This window comes from Erinaceus europaeus, chromosome 5 (assembly GCF_950295315.1).
Source record: "Erinaceus europaeus chromosome 5, mEriEur2.1, whole genome shotgun sequence".
NCBI lineage: Eukaryota > Metazoa > Chordata > Mammalia > Eulipotyphla > Erinaceidae > Erinaceus > Erinaceus europaeus.
Genome location: NC_080166.1, coordinates 3298385 through 3319428, shown reverse-complemented (window position 1 = coordinate 3319428; position 21044 = coordinate 3298385). Strand labels below are relative to the sequence as shown.

The window sequence follows — 21044 nt, the reverse complement described above, 5'->3', positions numbered from 1 at the left end:
AGGAGGGTTGGAGGCGTCTCTTTGTCTCCCTATTACCCCCTTCCCTCTGGATTTCTGGCTGTCCAGTCAGTAAATTAATATATCTATTTTTCAAAAAGGTAGGAAGAGAGAGAGAGAGAGAGAGAGAGAGAGAGAGCAAAGCGCCTTCAGGCAGCTAGTAAGCTGATCCAGGAGCTGGAAGAGTTGGGGTGGGTGTTCCTGCCCCCGCGCCCGCAGCCCCGCACTCCCGGCCCGGGCCCCGCAGCCCCGGCCTGCAGGCCCGACCCCACAGCTCCACACCTGCAGCTCTGCACCCCGGACCCCACATCCCTGGCCCTGCATCTCCGACGCCGAGCCCACAGTCCTGCATCCCTGGTCCTGCACCTGCAGCTCCGCAGCTCAGACCCCGCAGCCCGGGTCCCGCACCCACAGCCCCGCACCTGCAGCCCAGGCCCTGCACCCGCAACCCTGCACCGGCAGCCCAAACCCCGCAGCCCTGCAGCCCCAACCCTGCATCCCCGCATCCAAAGTCCTGAATCCCTGGCCCCACATGCACCCTGGGCCCGCACCTGCAGCCCCGCGCCCACAGCCCTGCAGCCCCGCGCCCACAGCCCTGCAGCCCCGGATCCGCACCCCCGCACCCACAGCCGCAGCCCCGCACCCGCAGCCCCGCACCCGCAGCCCCGCACCTGCAGCCCCGGCCCCGCACCCGCAGCTCTGCACCCACAGCCCTGCAGCCGCACCTGCAGCCCCGGCCCCGCACCCGCAGCTCTGCACCCACAGCCCTGCAGCCCCGGCCCCGCACCCGCAGCCCCGCAGCTCCGCACCCACAGCCCTGCAGCCCCGGCCCCGCACCCGCAGCCCCGCACCCACAGCCCTGCAGCCCCGCACCCGCAGCCCCGACCCGGGGCCCCGCCGCCCAGGGCGGGCGCAGCCGCCGCGGGCGGGAGGCAGGAGGGCGGGCGGTCCCAAGGGCGTCACCCGCGGTCGAGCCTCCAGCCCGCCTCCCGCCTCCCGCCGCCGCCCTCTGTGACGCCGCCCCGCCGCGGCGCCCCCGACACGCACCCGCCGCCTCCTCCCGGCCGCCCGCCGCCTCCTCCCGCCCGCGCGAACATGGCGGCGCTCAGGCTGCTCGGCTCCCTCCGCCCGCTGTGCGGCCCGGCCCGCGGCGCGCAGGGCGTCTGGGCCCAGGTAACCGGGGCGCCGGGCGGGCGGTGCGGGGCGGCGCGGGGCACCGGGCGGGGCGGCTGCTGTCGACCGCGGGCTCCCACCCTGCGTGCGACCCGCCCCGGGGCCCGACGAGGCCGAGGGACCCAGCACGCCCGCCCGCCCACCGCACCCGAGCGTGCCCGCCCGCCCGCCCGCGTCCTGTCCTCCCGGGCCTCGCCGGGGGCCTCCCATGGGGACTCGGTGCGGGGCCCGGCCACGCCAGGCTCCAGGGTGCGCCTTTGCCTTTGCGTTGGGGTCTCCTGCGGGGACAGCCTCGTGGGGCCCAGAGTTCGAGGCCGGCCAAGGGCCGCCAGGCTCAGTGCACCGCCCAGGGGCGCACGGCGGGGCGCGGGCTGGGCGCGGGCTGGGGCGCGGGCTGGGGCGCGGGCTGGTCGCGGGCTGGGTCGCGGGCTGGTCGCGGGCTGGGGCGCGGGCTGGGGCGCGGGCTGGGCGCGGGCTGGGGCGCGGGCTGGTCGCGGGCTGGGGCGCGGGCTGGGGCGCGGGCTGGGCGCGGGCTGGGCGCGGGCTGGGGCGCGGGCTGGGGCGCGGGCTGGGCGCGGGCTGGGCGCGGGCTGGGGCGCGGGCTGGGGCGCGGGCTGGGCGCGGGCTGGGGCGCGGGCTGGTCGCGGGCTGGGTCGCGGGCTGGTCGCGGGCTGGGGCGCGGGCTGGGGCGCGGGCTGGGCGCGGGCTGGGGCGCGGGCTGGTCGCGGGCTGGGGCGCGGGCTGGGGCGCGGGCTGGGCGCGGGCTGGGGCGCGGGCTGGGGCGCGGGCTGGGCGCGGGCTGGGGCGCGGGCTGGGCGCGGGCTGGGGCGCGGGCTGGGGCGCGGGCTGGGCGCGGGCCCGGGCGCGGGCCGGGGCGCGGGCTGGTTGTGGGTGGGGTGCCGCGCCCCTTCCTCCAGGACTGGGTGCAGCGGGGCAGCGGGAAGGGGATCAGGCGGACTGGAGCCCCAGGCGGAGCGCAGCTGCTGGGCTCTCTCCAGGGCCTCCCGGCAAGGGTGCAGCTGGACGTTTTCTATTTGCGAAGCCCAGTAAAAGCTTTGCTGTCGGGACCGGTCATTTTGCCCCTCTGTGCTGACCCCCCCAGCCCTGCCCGGTCAGTCCGCCTTGCTGTTAGGGCTCTGCTCTGAGGACCTCCAAATGGGGGAGCTGGTCCAGCAGAGGGGCTCGCCTGGGCCTCCTTGGTAACTGTGGGAGCCCCTTGCTCGAAAGGGGAGCGGGACAGTGATGCAACTTCTCGGTGTGTGCCCCCCCCCCCCCCCCACGCTGCCTGCGCACCGACACCCCGGACATAGCCCATTGTCCTCTATTTTGTGGGTCCTGTCTCTGGGAACTGTGGCCTCAGAGGGACTTGAGAGTGATTGAAAACAGAAGCACTTAATTGCGCAGAAGTGGCAGAAGCAACCAGGCAGAATATTGGGGGAAGTGGCTTAGTACTTTTATGGAAACATTTGGCATCATTCCCCTTGGTGCCCTCAAGTGGTCCGGCCCAGAAGTGTCGTGGTACCAGCAGGCTGAAATTGAACTCATGCAAGAAGGAGGTCATCCTGCCTGTCGAGGTGCCTGTTCTTTTTCCCTTTCTCCAGTTTAGTTATTTTATGTTACCCTCCATCCTTTTCAACAGAGAAAGAAATGTGATGGGAAGGCAACACCAGCTTTATTTATGGCGATTACACACTCATGCTGAAGAGTGATTCAAAAGTTCTAGAGAGTCTTAGAAACTTGGGGGGGGGGCAGAAATCTGGATGCCGAGTCCTGGTTGGAAGATGCCTGTTATAAGAGGCATTCTTATTTTAAATTTGAACACAGAAACTCTTTTATTTGGATCAGTTTCCAGAGAGATTTTATTAAGACATTTCAAGTACTGTTTCACAAGCCACAATGGCATTATCCGGAATTTTGTAACATACAATTCCCTTTAACCATTTTCATCATCTTTTTTTTTAAGTAGGCAGTTTGATAATTACAAGTAGCTCTTGGTCAAATTGCTTAATGGGTGCAGGCAGGAATGCAAACCCCAACAGCCCAACAACCTTGGGCCTGCCAAGGTCAAGGTCATCCCCTCTTTGGCAGTTACCTAATTGCTCAAGTGTGGTTTACTTATTTTCTCCGCCAGAGGTGTATCATCAAGATCATTTTGAAGCCCAGAAAGCCTCTTAGAAAACTTACAAATTATAGGTTAGGCTGTCTCATTGAAAATGTATAGCTGTGTTGAAACTTGTCTTTTAGGTTTGATTACCATAACCTCAAACTTTTGTTTTCCAGTACCCCCTCATGCTTGGTATATAATAGTTAACCTTTCAGTGAACCCTTAAGTCCTTCGCTCCTGCTAGTGCCAAGCTGTGCCAAGTGTACTCTTTAACTTTTCAACTGTATGTGGCATTTTCTTAACCACAAGGGAGTTTCTTACGGGTGCTGACAGTTCTGTGCACTTCATTCTCCAGCTCATGACATGATATACCTTTCCTGCGTAGCACAGACAGACCCACAGTACATGGATGAGAGAACCCTGCGGGCAGACTTAAATAGTAATCTTGAAAATTTTTCCTTCTCTTCCCCTTCTCCTTCCCCTCCCCCTCCCTCTCCCCTCCCCTCCCCCTCCCCTCCCCTCCCCTCCCCCTCCCCTCTCCTCCCCTCCCCCTCCCCTCCCCTCCCCTCCCCTCCCCTCCCCTTCCCTTCCCGTTCCTTTTTCTCTTTTTGCCTCTAGTGTTATTGCTGGGGCTCCGTTGCCTGCACTGCAAATGCACTGCTCCTGGAGGCCATTTTCCCCATTTTTGTTGCCCTTGCTGTGCCCTTGTTGTTGTTGTTGTTGGATAGGACAGAGAGAAATGGAGAGAGGAAGCAAGATAGAGGGGGAGAGAAAGACAGACACCTGCAGACCTGCTTCACCGCCTGTGAAGGGACTCCCCTGCAGGGGGTGGTGGGGGGGGCGGGCTCAAACCAGCATCCTTGTGCTGGTCCCTGAGCTTCCAGGCCATGTGCGCTTAAGCTGCTGCGCTACCGCTCAGCCCCCGAGGATTTTTCTACTAGTGTAAACAACTGGTCAAATGAGATTTCTTTATTTTAGACAAGTCTCTCAGACTTGAGTGTACATCAGAATTCTGTGAAGGCTGCATATTAAGCAGACGGCTAGGCCCCCAAGATTGGGGCAGCATACTTAGTAAGGGGACATACTTAGTAAGGGGACATTTGTAGTCGTGTTAATGCTGGTGGCCTGAGGCTCGCACTTGGAGAACCACTAACATAGACTTATTCTTTTTTTTTTTTAATATTTATTTTATATATTTATTCCATTTTGTTGCCCTTGTTGTTTTATTGTTGTAGTTATTATTGTTGTCGTTGTTGGATAGGACAGAGAGAAACGGAGAGAGGAGGGGAAGACAGAGAGAAGGAGAGAAAGACAGACACCTGCAGACCTGCTTCACCGCCTGTGAAGCGACTCCCCTGCAGGTGGGGAGCCGGGGGCTCAAACCGGGACCCTTATGCCGGTCCTTGTGCTTTGCGCCACCTGCGCTTAACCCACTGCGCTACAGCCCGACTCCCCATAGACTTATTCTTATCACTATCAGGTGATCACTGAGATTTGGTGTCTGCTGGATAAATGCGTTTCTCCTGGCAGCCATTTCCCCCCCCTCTTTTTCTTTCATTTGACAGGACCGGGAGAAATTAAGAGGGGATAGGGAGACATACAGGGAGAGAGAAAGACACTTGCAGCACTGCTTCACCACTTGTGAAACCTCTTTCCTGAAGGTGGGGAGACAGGGGCTTGAACCTCAGTCCTCGAACATGGTAACCTGTGAGCTTTCCTGAGAGAGATTAGAGAGAGAGATGACAGTGGACTGTCTAAAGTTACCTTCATGCTGTTTAGACGGTACACTGACTACTATTTCCTACTTAATTTAGGAAATGATGGCCACAAAAACATTAATGAAATTGCACTTGAACATTTTTCTCCTGTCTTTTTTTTTTTTCCCTCCAGGGTGATTGCTGGGCTTGGTGCCTGCACCATGAATCCACTGCTCCTGGAGGCCATTTTTCCCCCCTTTTGTTGCCCTTGTTGTTGTAGCCTCGTTGTGGTTATTATTATTGCCATTGTTGATGTTGTTTGCTGTTGGATAGGACAGAGAGAAATGGAGAGAGGAGGGGCAGACAGAGAAAGGGAGAGAAAGACAGACACCTGCAGACCTGCTTCACCGCCTGGGAAGCGACTCCCCTGCAGGTGGGGAGCCGGGGGCTCGAACCGGGATCCTTACGCCGGTCCCTGCGCTTTGCGCCACCTGCGCTTAACCCACTGCGCCACCGCTCGACCCCCTGCTTTTCTTTTCTCTTCTTATTGCCGCAAGGGTTATTGCTGAGGCTCAGTGCCAGCACTATGTTTTCCTTTCTCATTTTTGCTGGCTGGGACAGAGAGAAATTGAGAGAGGACACAGAGATAAGGAGTAGGAGACAAAGACAGACACCTGCGGACCTGCTTCACCGCTCATAAAGCGGACCCCTGCAGGTGGGGAGCTGGGGCTCGAACCCAGACCTTGGCGCTTGGTAGTATATGCGCTCAACCGCCTGGCCCTCATAACCTTATAACCTGCTCTGGACTCCCTCTCAGGTCTGATCTCCGTGGTGAACTCTCCCCCTGGGACCTCATCCCCTGTTCCCCTGGCACACGGGGGCCTTTCCCACTTCCGCTCTCTCAGGTGCAGCTCTGCCTTCTGCAGTCCTTACCCTCCCTTCTTAGCAGCTTAGCCCTGGCAGGCAGAGTCGGGATGGTGTCTGCTCCACTGGGCAGCTTCTCTGCCTCCCTCCCCGGTTCTCTAGTGTGTCAGCATTCCTCCAGCATCATCAGAACACAGTGTGTGGATGCTCCCTTGAAAACAAAGCACAGCACAAGGGCAGAGAATTGTGTCTGGGCTCTTTCTGACACATTTAGTGCCTAATGGGCAGTGCTGGGTTCAGGCTGAGCTAGCTACCCTCCTTTGAAGGCTTTGGTCCGTTGCCGGGTAGACAGCCAAAGGATTTCAACACTCCAAACCACCACCTCTTGGCAGCCACAACCATATTCCTTTCTCACGTCTGTGTGTCTCCATTCACACTTTATTGCCTTTCCCATCTAGCATGATTCTTTTCATCTACCTCCCTTTGGCCTCTCTCTTTCATGCTTCTTTTATCAGACCTTGACAGTGGGCAGTGTCCCGCTGCTTTCTGAGTCCTGGCAAATAGCGTCTACTTCATGAAGACTGGGTTATTTTCTCTCTCCCCTTTCCCTCTCCCTCCCCCTCTCCCTCTCTCTCTTCCTCTTTCTCTCCCCTTTCCCTCTCCCCTCTCCCTCTCTCCTCTCTCTCTCCCCTCTCCTTCTCCCCTCTCCCTCTCTCCTCTCCCCTCTCCCTCTCCCCTCTCCCTCTCACTCTCCCCTTTCCCTCTCCCCTCTCCCCTTTTCCTCTCCCCTTTCCCCTTTCCCTCTCCCTCTCCCCTCTCCCCTCTCCCTCTCCCTTCTCCTTCTCTCCTTTCCCTCTCCCTCTCCCCTCTCCCCTCTTCCCTCTCCCTCTCCCCTCTCCCTCTCCCCTTCCCTCTCCCCTCTCCCTCTCCCCTTCCCTCTCCCCTCTCCCTCTCCCTTTCCCCTCTCCCTTTCCCTCTCCCTCTTTGTGTGTTTTGTGGATCTGCCCTGAAAGAAGTATGTTGTTAAAGCAAAGTGTATATTTATTAATTTCTAGACTACTGAATGATGGGGAAAATAAATTTAGATGAAAGAAAAATAGAAGTGGTCAGAAAGAAGGACGATCCAGAAGGCCAGGCAGTGGCACACCTGGTTAAGTGCTCATAGTACAAAGCACAGGGACCTGCACACGGATCCCGGTTCAAGCCCTAGCTCCCCACCTGCAGGGAGGCGGGGTGAGCTTCACAAGCAGTGAAACAGGTCTGCAGGTTGCTCTTTCTCTCTCTCTCTCTTTCTTGCTTTCTCTCCCTTTCCCCTCTTAACTTTTCTCTCTCCTGTCTAGTAAAATGGAAGGAAAAAAAAGGCCACCAGGAGGAAAAAAAAAAGAGAGAGAGAGATCCTAAATTGGTAGGTAATGAGATAGTGACTTTTTTTTATCTATACAGAGAGAAATTAAGAGGAAAAGGAGCTATAGACACACCTGCAGCCCTGCTTCACCCACTGAGTTTCCCCCTGTGAGTGGGGCAGGGCCTTGGGCCCTGGGTCCTTGAGCTTAGCCAGGTGTCTGTCCTGGTGATGAGACAGAACGTAGGCTCAGGGGCTGGGTGGTGGCGCACGTGGTTGAGCGCATGTGTTACAGGGCGCAAGGACCCAGGTTTGAGTCCCCGGTCCCCACCTGCAGGGGGAAAGCCTCATGAGTGGTGAAGCAGGGCTGCAGGTGTCTGTCTGTCTCTCTCCCTGTCTGTTACCCCCTTCCTCTCAATTTCTGGCTGTCTCTATCCAATAAATAAATAATTTTTTTTTAAAAGTTAAAAAAAAAAAAAAAGAATGTAGGTTCAGCAGTGGGACCAGGCCTTAAAAGCCAGACATATGGATTTGGAAGTATGGGTCAAGATGTGCAGGAGAGGTTCCTTTACAAACCCCCATATGTATATATAGTAAATAAAAAAAAAAAAACACTTTTGCACTCTAGAACTTTTGATTATTTATTAAACTCTCATATAGAAATATTATTTTCCCCAGTAGTAATAGTGGTAACAATAAAATAGAATTCATGACATGAATCTAAAGGAAGATTTTGGCGAAAAAACTATCCGCGTGACCTCTGCAAACTTGAAAGTTCTTTTATTTTTGTAGCATGTGGTCACATCACTGTTTTTGTATTTGAGTTCTCTTGGGAAGTAGAGGACAATTTAGGAATTTATTTTAAACCCAGTTACTAAAGCAAATGCATAGGTTTTCTTTGTTGGAGACATTTCTCTCTCTCTCTCTCTCTCTCCCTCTCCTTCTCTCTCCCTGCATAGTCTCAGGAAGATGTTGCATGGATGGTCCTTGGCTTGTGAGGGAGGGAATGGGGGAGAGAGTGGGCAGAGAGGGAGGAAGTCAGGAGAGAGAATAAACTCAGAGGCTGTCTCTGGGTTGCCAACTCCTAACCTCTTGAAGCAACTGGTAGGACTTCCGGCATAGCTGCGCCCCTAGTGCGACTGGTTTCAGACATCCTGCTTCCTCTTTGTCTCACTGTCTGCGCGCACGCCTCTGCAGGGGCCAGTTTACAGCTGCTACGTTATGTTTGCTTCATTGCTCCTCTGTGTGTGTGTGGGCTGAGTGGGGAAGGCAGAAACGAAAAGTGCACTCTGACACCTCTTATTGTCCGCCTCCCTCGCCGCGAGGAGCGGGGACAGTGGCTGCGTCTCCAAGGCAGCTCACAGATTCTACTTCGTCCTTGCTGTCTTCCTGGGAAGCAGTTATTTTCCTCTTCTGAACATAAAACCCCAGCCAGTATCTCCTCCAGAAGCAGCTCAGAAGTTAAGTAAGTAAGTGAGGTTCATGCAATATGACTAGAGAAGAGTTTGAATCAAATATATATATTTACTTTGAGGTAGAGGCTCATCTGAGAGACAGAGAGGAGAGGCAGAGAAGCCAGCACTTGGGGCTGATGCATGCATCGCTGGGAGCCTCCAGACAGGCACGCCTGGCACTGACTGGTATCTATCTTAGTATCTACTTATCTTGATCTCCCCGATCAGCGAAACAAGGGCATTTCAGGCTTTAAGACTGCTGGGCTGTGGCCTGTTTTGCCACATTTGACTTCTCAGGAGATAGATATCAGATGTTGCTATAACAAACACTGTTAGCTGAGGGATTAAGAAATGGAAAGACCAAGGGCCGGGCAGTGGCGCACCTGGTTGAGCTCACATGTTGCCATGCACAAGGACCCGGGTTCAAGCCCCTGGTCCCCACCTGCAGGGGGAAAGCTTTGCCAGTGGTGAAGCAGGGCTGCAGGTGTCTAGAGTTCCACTTCTATAGAGTTCCTCTCTTATCATCCCCTTTCCCCTCGATTTTTGGCTGTCTCTATCCAGTAAGTAAGTAAAGATAAAAAAAGGATAGGCCAAAGTTGAGTGCCAGTGTATTCTTCCGTATCTTGAACTTCCCTTTATTCTCCCTGGAAACAATAGTCACTTTTATTACTTTTAAATTCTGGTCATCTGGATAAAGACAAAACACTCTTTTTTTAAAAAAAACAATTTTTAAAGTCTATATTTATTTGATAGAGATGGCCAGAAATCGAGAGGGAAGGGGGATATAGAGAGAGATAGACACCTGCAATACTGCTTTACTCAGTGGGGACCGGAACCTCCTCGAACCCGGGTCCTTGTGCATGTGAATGTGTGCTCAGCCAGGTGCACCACCACCTAGCCTTTCCAGTCTTTTCTGAAGTACTTCTGAGATAAAATTCTGGGACCTGAGGGACCCGAGGCAGCCTTTTCAGTCATTCATGATGGCTTATAATGAAGACACTGATTATCACCTGAGAGAAAGGAATGAAATTCCTAATACTTTGTACCCATTTTTCTTCTGTTTCTCAGGAATCTAAAAGACATCTTTGGGAATGTTGGAACAATGGGTTTTCTGTTGATTTCTCCATATAATTTCCTCTCCTGGAGAAAAAAATTCAAGGTGACCTAAATTTCCCCCATCTTTACCTGACTACGTAGGTGTGGACCAACCCCCCCCATTTTCTTTCTTTCTTTTTTTTCTTTTAATTTTTATTTATAATAAAGAAACACTGAGAAAACCATAGGATAAGATAGGAGGAGTACAACTCCACACAATTCCCACCTCCTGAACTCCGTTTCTCATCCCCTCCCCTGACAGCTTTCCTAATTCTTTAACCCGGTGGGAATATGGACCCAGGGTCACTAAGGGGTGCAATCCCTCCCCCTTTTTCTTTTACCTTGCTAAGACCTTTCACCTTTGTGTGTTCATGGGTGTTGGGAGAGGTGGATGATGGTAAGAAGCCAAGCCGTTTATTCATTGCAATTTTTTCATCTTAAAAAAAAAAAGTACTGAAATAGAATTGATCCACAGCACTGTATATGTTTTAAGGTCTACAGGATAATGGCGTAACTTCACCCTTAAGTGGAAACAATGGCAGCAGAGTTGCGCTCTTCCGTGTACCGTGTCTGTCTACCCACCTCTCCAGGTGTAGGGTCCCGTGGAGAGCTGTGGGACAGCACAGAGCCTCATAGTGCGGTGGACCCTCTGCTTGGAGACCAAGACCTGGCATCTTGTGGTCTCGTAGGGTGGGGTGGACTACAGGAGCTTGCTAAATTGCAGAAAGCTAGCTTGTAGCATGACTCAGCTGGATTAATAATCTGTTTATTGTTCTCTTTTGTATTTGCTAGGTATTATCCTGATTTTTATTTTATTGACAATTGTACTTATTTTGGTACTGGAACTTCATGTTTGCATAATTCCACAGCTCTTGGTAAATACGCTCCCCACCTTTTAATTTCTGATTGAGAAAGAGAGAGAGAGAGAGAAAGAGAGAGACTGACTATAACACTGCTTCACGGTTCTTGCATGAGGTTGGAGGGCGTGAGCCTGGAAAGTGTGCCCCGCGCCCTTGTCAAGACCCCTCACCCAGACAGGCAGCTGCTTTGTCAGGCCCCCCACCCACACTGGAGGAAGCTTCCGGGCTGTGGTGTTCATTCTTCTCTCTGTCTCCTTCTATCTGAAATTGTTGGCTTAGAGTGGTGAAGCTGTGTGTGTGTGTGTGTGTGTGTGTGTGTGTGTGTGTGTGTGTGTGTGTGCGCGCGCATGCTGGGGGAAATTATGCACTCTATCTGGCTGCTCAGTTTTCTGGGGGGAAATTATGCACTCTATCTGGCTGCTCGGTTTTCTGGGGGGAAATTATGCACTCTATCTGGCTGCTCGGTTTTCTTTTTTCTTTTCTTTCCTTTCCTTTCTTTTCTTTTTTTTTTAAAATAGTTTATTTATCTGGGTAGAGACAGAGAGAAATTGAGAGGGAGGGAGACAGAGAGACACCTTCAACCCTGCTTCACCACTCCCCTCCCCCACCCCACAGGTGGGGACCAGGGGCTTGAACCTGGGTCCTTGCATATTGCAGCATGTGCACTGAACCAGGTGTGCCACCACCTGCCCCCGTTTTATTTTTTGTTGACTTTTTGATTCAGGCTATGAAGTTTAATTTCCAAGATTAAAATCTGTCTATTTGCGGGGCCAGGAGTTGATATACCTGATTGAGTACGTAAGAACCCAGGTTCGGGTTCAAGCCCCTGTTCCCTACTTGCAGGGGTCGCGGGGAGCTTCACAAGTGGTGACACAGTGACACAGGTGTTTCTGTTTCTCTCTCCCCTCTCAGTTTCCCTCTGCCCTATCAAATGAAAGAAAACAATAAAAGGGGAAAAAAGAAAAAAGAACCCCGGGAGTGGAGTGGTGTGTTTCTTGGACACCAGCCCCAGCGATAATCCGATAATCTTGGCGGCAGATACATAAATAAGAGAGATATTGTGTATGGGTATGCTTCTGTTGAACAGTGTATCACATGCATCCTGGCTGTTCTGAGGGTAGGACAGAGACCTAGCTCCCTCTGGTGCAAGGGTTTTCCTTTCCAGCGTGGCCTCTCCCCCCATTTCTCCCTTGTTTTGGGCACCAGGGCACTTCTCTCCCTTCACATGTCCTTGGCCAAGGCCGAGATGGAAAGGGACAAAGCCACTTATGTAAGCTTCACCTCTGTCAACCTCAGCTGCCTTCCAGCACAGTTCTTCTAAACAGCCTTTTGTGCTCATGGACACTACGATGAATAAATGGTGGGCTGACCCAAAGTAAAGGGTTCTGCAGAGGGTGATGGGGGTGTGTGTTCAGGTCCTAGAACATGATGGCAGAGGAGGACTTAGGTGGGGGGGGGTGTCAGAGCTTTTACTATCAACTAGAAACCATTAATCCTCTTCCAAGAAGGGGAACAAATCACAATAATAAGAAGAAAGCATTTCAAAGTTAAAAGGAAAGAGAGAGAGACACAGACAGACAGAGAGAAAGATAGATGACTTTGGTAGTGGAAGGGAAGGGAGACTTGAAGGGATTTGTACAGGACGTTCAGGAAGGCTGGCCAAGTCCCATTTCTTGTCTGAGTCGGTGACTTGGGTGGACGCACTGTGAGATACCCACCAGGCAGCCGACTCGGGAAACAGTCACTTCTTTTCTTACCGCTATGCTTCAGTGAAGCTTCCTCCTCCGTATACCATTTCTTTCCTGTCAGTGTTGTTTGACTTTGGACGCCATAAAGAGGAACTGTATAGTATGAGTTATTATTTTTTTTAGAGCAAGAAATGCATGCCTGCTAATTCCTGACTCCCCCTTCAGGCCTGAGAGGCAGTGGGTGGAAGCGTGTAAGAACCAGAGACTTGTGATCCAGGCCTCCTGCTCTCTACTTCTTTGCCTTTCTTCCCCCTCCCGGTGGAAAATATTAATGGAGAGGTGGTGGTGGATCCGAGTGATTGATCGCAGCTTCATTGACCTGCTGATTTTCCTGTATGTCTGTCATGCAGGGCACAGGCAGAAGGGAACAGTTTAAAACTGACCACTGTGCTCCCAAGACAACCTGCCTTATAGCAAATAGTTACTTGTGGCAATTCTAGTCTTGTTTCTTAGTTAATAGTATTAGTGGTCTCCTAACCCCCCTTTGTTTACAGCCTCCATAAGCTTCAAGCCTCAGAGAGGACTGTGGCTTTTTGTCTGCTCGTTTAGAAGCATTGCTTTGATGTCCAGAAGTGAATCAGGGCCTACGTTTCTTCCTTCCTTCCTTCCTTCCTTCCTTCCTTCCTTCCTTCCTTCCTTCCTTCCTCTCTCTCTCTCTCTTTCTTTCTTTCTTTCTTTCTTTCCTTCTCTCTATTTCTTCTTTTTAAAAAAATTTTATTAGTGACTTAATATTGATTTACAAGATTAGATGATCACAGGGTACAGCTCCACACCGTTCCCACCACCAGAGTTCTGGATCCCCACTCCCTCCATTGGAAGCCACAGCACTTCTCCTAAGGTTGCCGATGGGGGTTAACTATTATTTCTACAAACACCTGTCTATATTTGACCATTTTTCCCTATGGTCCCGTCTTCTCTTCCTTTCCAAGTCACACCCACACCTACTACTACATCCACATGTCCCTCCCTCTTTCCTGTTCCCTTTCAGGATCCTGATGGAGTTGGGATTCAGAGCCCTCTGGTCATCTTCCCCTAATATTTCTTTGTCTCTGGGAACACGGATCAAAACTGTTTATGGGGAGCAGAAGGTGGGAGTTCTGGCTTCTGTGATTGGTTTTCTGCTGAACATGGGTGCTGGCAGGTTGATCCACACCCTTCGCCTGATTCTGTCTCCCCTCTGGGGAGGGGAGGCTCTAGGACACATTGGTCAGGTCGTCTGCCCAGAGAAGTCAGGATGGTGTCATGACAGTGTCTGCCACTGGGTGGCTGAAAGGCAGTAAGATGTGAAGTAGGACAGAATGATTAATAAACAAGAGCCAAAAAGTAGGAATAAAGCAGAGCAGAATAGGGATCCTTAGGGTAGACAGAAGTGTGGGAGTCTATTTTAGGAATCTTCCTAGGGGCTTGAGTGGTCTTTGCTTGAGTTTGCTAGCTGACAAGGATACAAAAATACTGTCTGTGAAGATGGTGTTGAGTTGAGAAAAGGACTAGAAAGTTAGATTAGGGCAGAGAGTAGCTTCTAATCGTGAGGAAAATCTATGAATAACATTAACTGTTTACCACTTGCCCCTGACCCAAGGCCCGTATATGTTTATCTGTGTAATGTCTGAGTCCCTGACAGTCAGTCTGAGCTCACAGTCCATGGGCACAGCTGGGGACATTCTAGGCTGCTCTCATGTCAGGACCCGTCTTCCTCGAGGAGCAGAGCAGGCTGACCAGCCTCCCTTCAGAGAGTGGGGAGTCGCCACCATGGCTGCTCTGCAGTGAGGGCAGGTCCTGGAGAGACCACAGAGGGCTTGTGGTGACGTTCCTGAGGGACGTGACCAGTGATGGCGGAGAGAGGGATCGGTTAGAGGTCTAGGGCCTGCAGCATTTGTGCTATTGGCTTTTCTACGTGAAATCATCTAGAGAAGCTGTTACGTTATAGTTACCAGATGAGAATAAATAGCAAACTGATCAGCACAGGGTACCTTCTCAGAAAACGTTTGCTATTGGATGGGAGGCCACACTCCTTGCAGAAACTGAAGCCCGAGGGCTGTTTCTGTGAGTTGGAGTCCGAGTCCACGGGAACTCTCCTTTCATCCCTAGATGGCAGAGTTTCCTCTTAGCCATCACAGGGAGGATTCTAGTGCTGACTGTGTGCACAGCACTTCCTGCCAGTCTTACAATGACCTGCTTGTCATCCCACCCTTTCAGACAACGGGCGGTGGCTTTTTTCCTGTTTGTATAAGCTCCTATACATGCAGACGACAGCTGTGTCTTCCCATGATGACTTATATCAAGTTTTTTTTCCCCTTTTCTCTGATTTTAGGGCTGTGCTGGTTGCTTTTCAACCAGCACGCACCGCCATGCCAAACTGTACAAGGATCCAGTAGAAGCTGTCAAGGACATCCCTGACGGGGCTACACTACTGATTGGGGGTGAGTGGTCCTGTATTCTCTTTTGTGGTAACATCTATATTTATTTATTGATTTTTAAATATTTATTTTTTTCCCTTTTGTTGCCCTTTTTATTGTTGTAGTTATTATTGATGTCGTCATTGTTGGATAGGACAGAGAGAAATGGAGAGAGGAGGGGAAGACAGAGAGGGGGAGAGAAAGACAGACACCTGCAGACCTGCTTCACTGCCTGTAAAGCGACTCCCCTGCAGGTGGGGAGCCAGGGGCTAGAACCGGGATCCTTATGCCAGTCCTTGCACTTTGCACCACGTGCGCTTAACCTGCTGCACTACCGCCTGACTCCTGTAACATCTATATTTTAAAAAAGATGTATTTATTTAATCTGATAGAACAGAGAGAAATCAAGGGGAGTGGGGCGGGTTGTGGCGACCTGGTTAAGCACACATGTTATAGTGCACAAGGACCCGGGTTCAAGTCCCTGGTCCCCACCTGTAGGGGGAAAGCTTCACAAGTGGTGAAGCAGGGCTGCAGGTATCTGCTTCTCTCCCTATCTTCCCCATTCCTCTCTGTTTCTGTATGTCTGATGTCTCTATCTAATAAATAAATAAAGATTAAAAAAAAAGAGGGAGAAATTGAATAATTTCCCTCCTTATTTCCTTCCTTCCTGAAAAATGAAGGCTTCAAATGGTGATATCTTAAACAAGGGCAACAAAAGGGAAAAAATAAACAAAAATAAAATAAAATACAAATGGTGATGTCATACTAGTAACTGAAAAATCTCTAGACCCTTGGGAATTGTATTTAAATTCAAATCCCTCATAAAACAAACGACACCATCTCTAACTTAACACAGCTGCATGGAGCCTACTCCTAGCCGCCCCTTGCCCCTCCCTTTCTGAGACTGAGAGCAAATAAGCTCGTCTTTGTGGGTGAGCCTATGATCAGGTATTGGAACTTGTTTGGAATCTCTCCTAGAACCAAGCTCACACCTTTACTGCACTCACTGTTTGATTCTTATAAATTTCTTGGGATCTCTGGGCCTTGGTCTTGGAAATCAGGATTTATTTTTAAGGCTACTTTTCATTCATTTATTCATTTGTTTCATCAATTAATTAGTCATTGATCATTTTAAACTTAATACTACTTGAGGAATTGTGGAAGTTGTGAAGAAAATTGTGGGCTGGCTGGTGTTGCACTTGGTTAAGCACACACATTCCAATGTACAAAGGACCCAGGTTCAAGCCCCCGGGCCTCATCTGCAGAGGAAAAGCTTCACAAGTGGTGAAGCAGGACTGGAGGCGTCTCTCTGTCTCCCCCTTCCTTCTCAATTTCTCTCTGTCTCTATCAAAAATAAATAATTAAAAAATCAAAATATACTTAAAAACCTTAAAAAGTAAACTAAGAAAATAAAACAAGCTTTTTTTTAAAAAAAGAAAGTTATTGGAACAGCCCAAGTTTGTGAAGCCTCCTGAGGCTTACATATTTGAAATCATAGTAACTGGGCAGCCCCTGAATTTATACTTATGAACTAAGAGCTTGACGGTGATGTTTGATATGCTGTAAAAAAAAACCATTTGAGCACATTCATTGGTTTCTCTGAGACATGTCTGCATTTCAGTAGGTCTACTCATGCGTAGTTTTAAAAGAGTAACACACATGGGGCGGGCGGTGGCTCACCCGGTTAAGTGCACATAGTACTAAGGGCAGGGACCTGGCTTCAAGCCCCTGGCTCCTCACCTGCAGGGGGTGGGGGGACGCTTCAGAAGCGGCAAAGCAGGTCTGCAGGTGTCTGTCTGTCTGTCTCTCTTACCGCCCCCTCCTCTCTCAATTTCTCTCTGTCCTGTTCAGTGTAAGGGGAAGAAATGGCAGCCAGGAGCTGTGGATCTGTATTGTAGGCAGCAAGCCCCAGGGACCACCCTGGAAGCAGAGAAGAAGGAGAGGAGCACACACGCTTCCCTGTGAGAGCATCGCCATACTCACGAGCTGTCTGCCTTTCTGGTTCCCCACAGGCTTTGGGTTGTGCGGGATTCCAGAGAACCTCATAGGGGCCTTGCTGAAGACCGGGGTGAGGGATCTCACTGCCATCAGCAACAATGCCGGGTGAGTGCCCTTCCGAAGCTGTACAGCGCTGATTCTCCACAGGTCCTAGACAAAGACTATCAATGGGATGAAAACCCACCTTGACGTTGGAGCCCTGCTCACGCGTCAGAAGGGAGTGCCCACACAGCCCCAGGCTGCAGGTGACCTTGATCCAGACTTCTGCTAGTCCTTCACAGTCTGGCATAGAGCAGAGGGGTGTGGTTTTCTATCTTGATCTGAGACATTTATGTTTTTCTAGACTTCAAATGTTTTGTTGAAGCGAAAATATGCATTTCGAATTGAATCTTGACATTTTCCCCCCAAATTTTTATTTATAAAATGGAAATATTGATAAGACCATAGGATAAGATACGTACAATTCCACACAACCCTGCCACCAAAATTCCTCCCCTGATAGCTTTCCTATTCTTTAACCCTCCGGGAGCATGGACCCAGGGTCACTGTGGGATGCAGACGGTGGAAGGTCTGACTTCTGTAATTGCTTCCCTGCTGAACATGGGCGTTGACAGGTGGATCCGTACTCCCAGCCTGTCTCTCTCTTTCCCTAATGGGGCAGGGCTCTGGGGAATTGGGGCTCCAGGACACATTGGTGGGGTCGTCTGCCCAGGGAAGTCAGCAGCTCATAAGGACAATGAACCCACCTTCTCTGACCCATCTTGGATGGAGCCAGAAGGAATTATGTCAAGTGAGACAAGTCAGAAAGGCAAAGACAAGTACGATATGATCCCACTCATAAACAGAAGTTGAATCTTGACATTGTAAAATTTAGAGATGGGACTTTCTGTTACTGTGGATGTCTGTTTATTATTATTTTCTGAAGAGACTACAAAAATGTTTACTTTAACCCATAACCAAAGAGCTCATTCAGGTGACTTCTTTTTTTTATGCACATTACACTTTCACTAACTTTTTTTAAAAAAAATGTTTACCTGGTGGTTGGGCAGTAGTGTAGCAGGTTAAGCGCAGGTGGCACAAAGCACAAGGACCGGCATAAGGATCCTGGTTCGAGCCCCCGGCTCCCCACCTGCAGGGGAGTCGCTTCACAGGCGGTGAAGCAGGTCTGCAGGTGTCTGTCTTTCTCTCCTCCTCTCTGTCTTCCCCTCCTCTCTCCATTTCTCTCTGTTCTAGCCAACAACAATGACGGCAAAGACAACAACAACAATAGCAACAACAACAACGATAAACAAGGGCAACAAAAGGGAAAAAAATAGTCCCCAGGAGCAGTGGATTCGTGGTGCAGGCACCAAGCTCCAGCAATAAACCTGGAGGCAAAAAAAAAAAAAAAAAGTTTACTTATTTTTTCTCACCCTTCCAATCACCAAAGGTCTATGTCCCTACCCCCACCCCCATAGAGAACCACTCCAGTTCTCCCACAGTCTTAGAAACAGGTTGACAGTCAGTTCTCTTCACATTCATTGACTTAATTCTCTGTTCCTCCGGGAGTAAAGCCATCAGGCGCTTTACCTCCTTGTTTGAGCTGATCTTCCCCTTTCCCAGCGGTAGCTATTTGTAAAGGAAGGCAAACACTAAATGCATCTCAGCTTTGTTTGCTGATGCTGTTGGTCAAGATGACGGATAAGGAATATCACTGGACACATGCTGGGCCTCCATAGCAGAAGGGAGCAGTGAACGAGCGAGCTCTCAAGACACTAGTGAAGGGACTCAGTGCAGTGGGCAGGACAGCTCACGCGAATGGCGTGTTCACCGTGTTACAGGCAGGACCCAGGTTCAAACCCTGCACTGAGGGGATCCTGGTGCTATGGCATCTTTTTCTGTTCTTCTTCCTCTCTCCTTATGTTTCTGCCTGAAAACGTTGGCCCAGGATGGTGAAAACCATGGCAATGAAAAAACAAAGAAGAAAAAGAAGAAGGCATTGCATTTCCAAGTGATCAGACTAAGCATGCCATCCTAATAGCGGCATGCACGTTAAGATATATTTGTAGAAAAACATGGGGCCGGGTGGTGGCGCACCTAGGGGAAAGCTTTGTGAGTGGTGAAGCAGGGCTGCAGGTGTCTCTCTGTCTCTCTTCCTGTCTGTCACTCCCTTCCCTCTCTGCTCTCTCTATCCAGTGAATAAATAAAGATGATGAGAAATTAAAAAAGTGAACCAAACCAAATTGGCAGTTTAGCCTGTCACTGTGCGTGCAGTTCAGAATAAATAGCACAGATTCTTTAGGAAACAGAACTAACCCTCCATTTATGCTGTTTTTGTTCAGAGAGTACTGTGCTATTCTTTCCATCCAGAGGGCTCTGCTGCCTCTTTTTTTCTGAGTATCCACATCTCTCCCAGTCTCACACATTCTCAAGGAATCCTTATCTGGTCACAGAGCCTGGCAGCCTTCAGAGAGCTCTCTGCTATTGTGAATCCTCCAGGGAGTACGCATCCTCTGCTTGCCGAATGTTTGTGTTGATTCTTTCCTGTATGTGTTACAAGCTGATCCTCTAACTTCCAGCACTGTGGGACTTCCTGTGGGACCCTCAGCTGCAAGGCTTCAAGGCCCCAGCTTTGAAACTGTTTGGAGACTTGTATGCTAATTGAAATTGTGTATTCGGTGGTCTGGGAGGAGGCCAGTGGGTAAAGCACTGACTGTCAATCCTGAGGTCCTGAGTTCAATCCCTGGCAGCACATGTACCAGAGTGGTCTGGTTCTCTCTCTCCTCCTATCTTTCTCATGAATAAATAGATAAATAAACAAATAAATAAATCATGTATTCAGAAAGTCAAGACTATTTGCAGACCATCAGTGGCTGCAATATCTTTCCAATGCCTGTCAGCTTACCTCTGATGAATTGTTGGGTTTCAACTTCATTTAATTACTCAAATATTTGAGTACCATGTTTGTGTTGTTGAAGGGAAAAGATAATAGTTGTCTCTTTAGGTATGTTATCAAGATGTGGGTTACTGAGGACAAGGTAATCAGTCTCTTTACAAAAAGCTACAAGGTGTTTAATGTAATAGTATTAAATGCCATTTAAAAAATATATTGCTACTTTTATTTATTACTATTATGCTATCATCATTGTTAGTACTATTTTTTAAACCAGAGCACTGCTCAGCTCTGGCTATTCTTGGTGCCAAGGGTTGAACCTGAGACCTCAGAGCCTCAAGCATCTTTATGCGTGACATTATGCTGTCTCCCGCTCCAGATGCCATGCGTTTAGTTAAATTGCCCCTCATTTGCACATGACCACACAGACCTTTATCCTCCCCCCTCCCTCCTCTCTCCCTCTCCCTCTCCCTCTTTTGCCTCCAGGGTTATCACTGGGGCTCAGTGCCTGCACTACAAATCCATTGCTCCTAGAGTCCACTTTTTCCCATTTTTTTTTTTTTAATTGGATAGGCCAGAAAGGAATTGAGAGAGGAGGAGAAATAGAAAGGAGGAGGAAAGAAAGCTACTTGTAGACCTGCTTCACTGCTTGTGAAGCAACCCCCTGCAGGGGGCAGGAACCAGGGACTGGAACTGGCATCCTTGCAAGGGTCATTGCACTTCATGCCGTGCGTGCTTAAACCCAGTGTACTGCTGCCCCCCCCCCCCCAGACCTTTATTCTCTGTGCCGTAGGAAGTTCCCTTATTCATTTTGGTGTCATCAGCATTTGCAACAAACCCAAAAGTCGCGTGCTGAATATATGAGTTGGGATGGAGTAGGCAAGAGGGACAGTTACCACAAGTTACAGCGCTTTGTGAAGCATGAATACTGGCTTTTCACCTGGTCAGGTGCTAGTCAGTGCTGAACATCTTACAGAGTGCTGGGTTGTCCTGCCAAGTTGCTAGTCCAGAAACAAAACACAAGTCACATGCAACCATTGCCCAGGCCAAAACCAACAGATACAGAGAGGTGATCTGTAAGCAGAGCCAAGTTCAAATGTGTAATAGGTTGAAAGTCAAACAGATCCTTGAAAAGTGGATTAAAAACTTCCCAAACCTGTGAGTGAAGAAATACTTGGTGGATTATGGGTTGGATATAAGCTCTGTGGGAATTGTAGATAATTAAACACACAGAGAAGAATGGATCATATCCACCAGGGTGGGGTGTTTCATTGTTTAGACTGTTAGAAAGGGCACCAGATGCCACCCATGGGCATTTACTAGGTAACTGAAAATTCACCAAAAAAACCTTTTTTTAAAAAAAATTTTTGAAATAGAATTTTCAAATGTATATACATACATACACAGCTTTTATTCAGTAAGAAAAGTCTTTTTAAAAAAACTA

The 21044-nt window shown here is 50.2% G+C and overlaps 1 protein-coding gene across 2 annotated transcripts in view; it reads left to right on the top strand.

Moving 5' to 3' along the window:
- The first annotated feature begins 1014 nt into the window (after positions 1-1014).
- OXCT1 (3-oxoacid CoA-transferase 1) overlaps positions 1015-21044 on the top strand; it is a 121278-nt gene continuing 101248 nt past the window's right edge. For both annotated transcript variants that reach the window (XM_060190991.1, XM_060190990.1), the window contains exons 1-3: positions 1015-1170; positions 14646-14754; positions 16743-16833. In XM_060190991.1, coding sequence (XP_060046974.1) covers positions 1093-1170; positions 14646-14754; positions 16743-16833 — 278 coding nt within the window. In that variant the 5' untranslated portion in view covers positions 1015-1092. The remainder of the gene's footprint in view (positions 1171-14645; positions 14755-16742; positions 16834-21044) is intronic.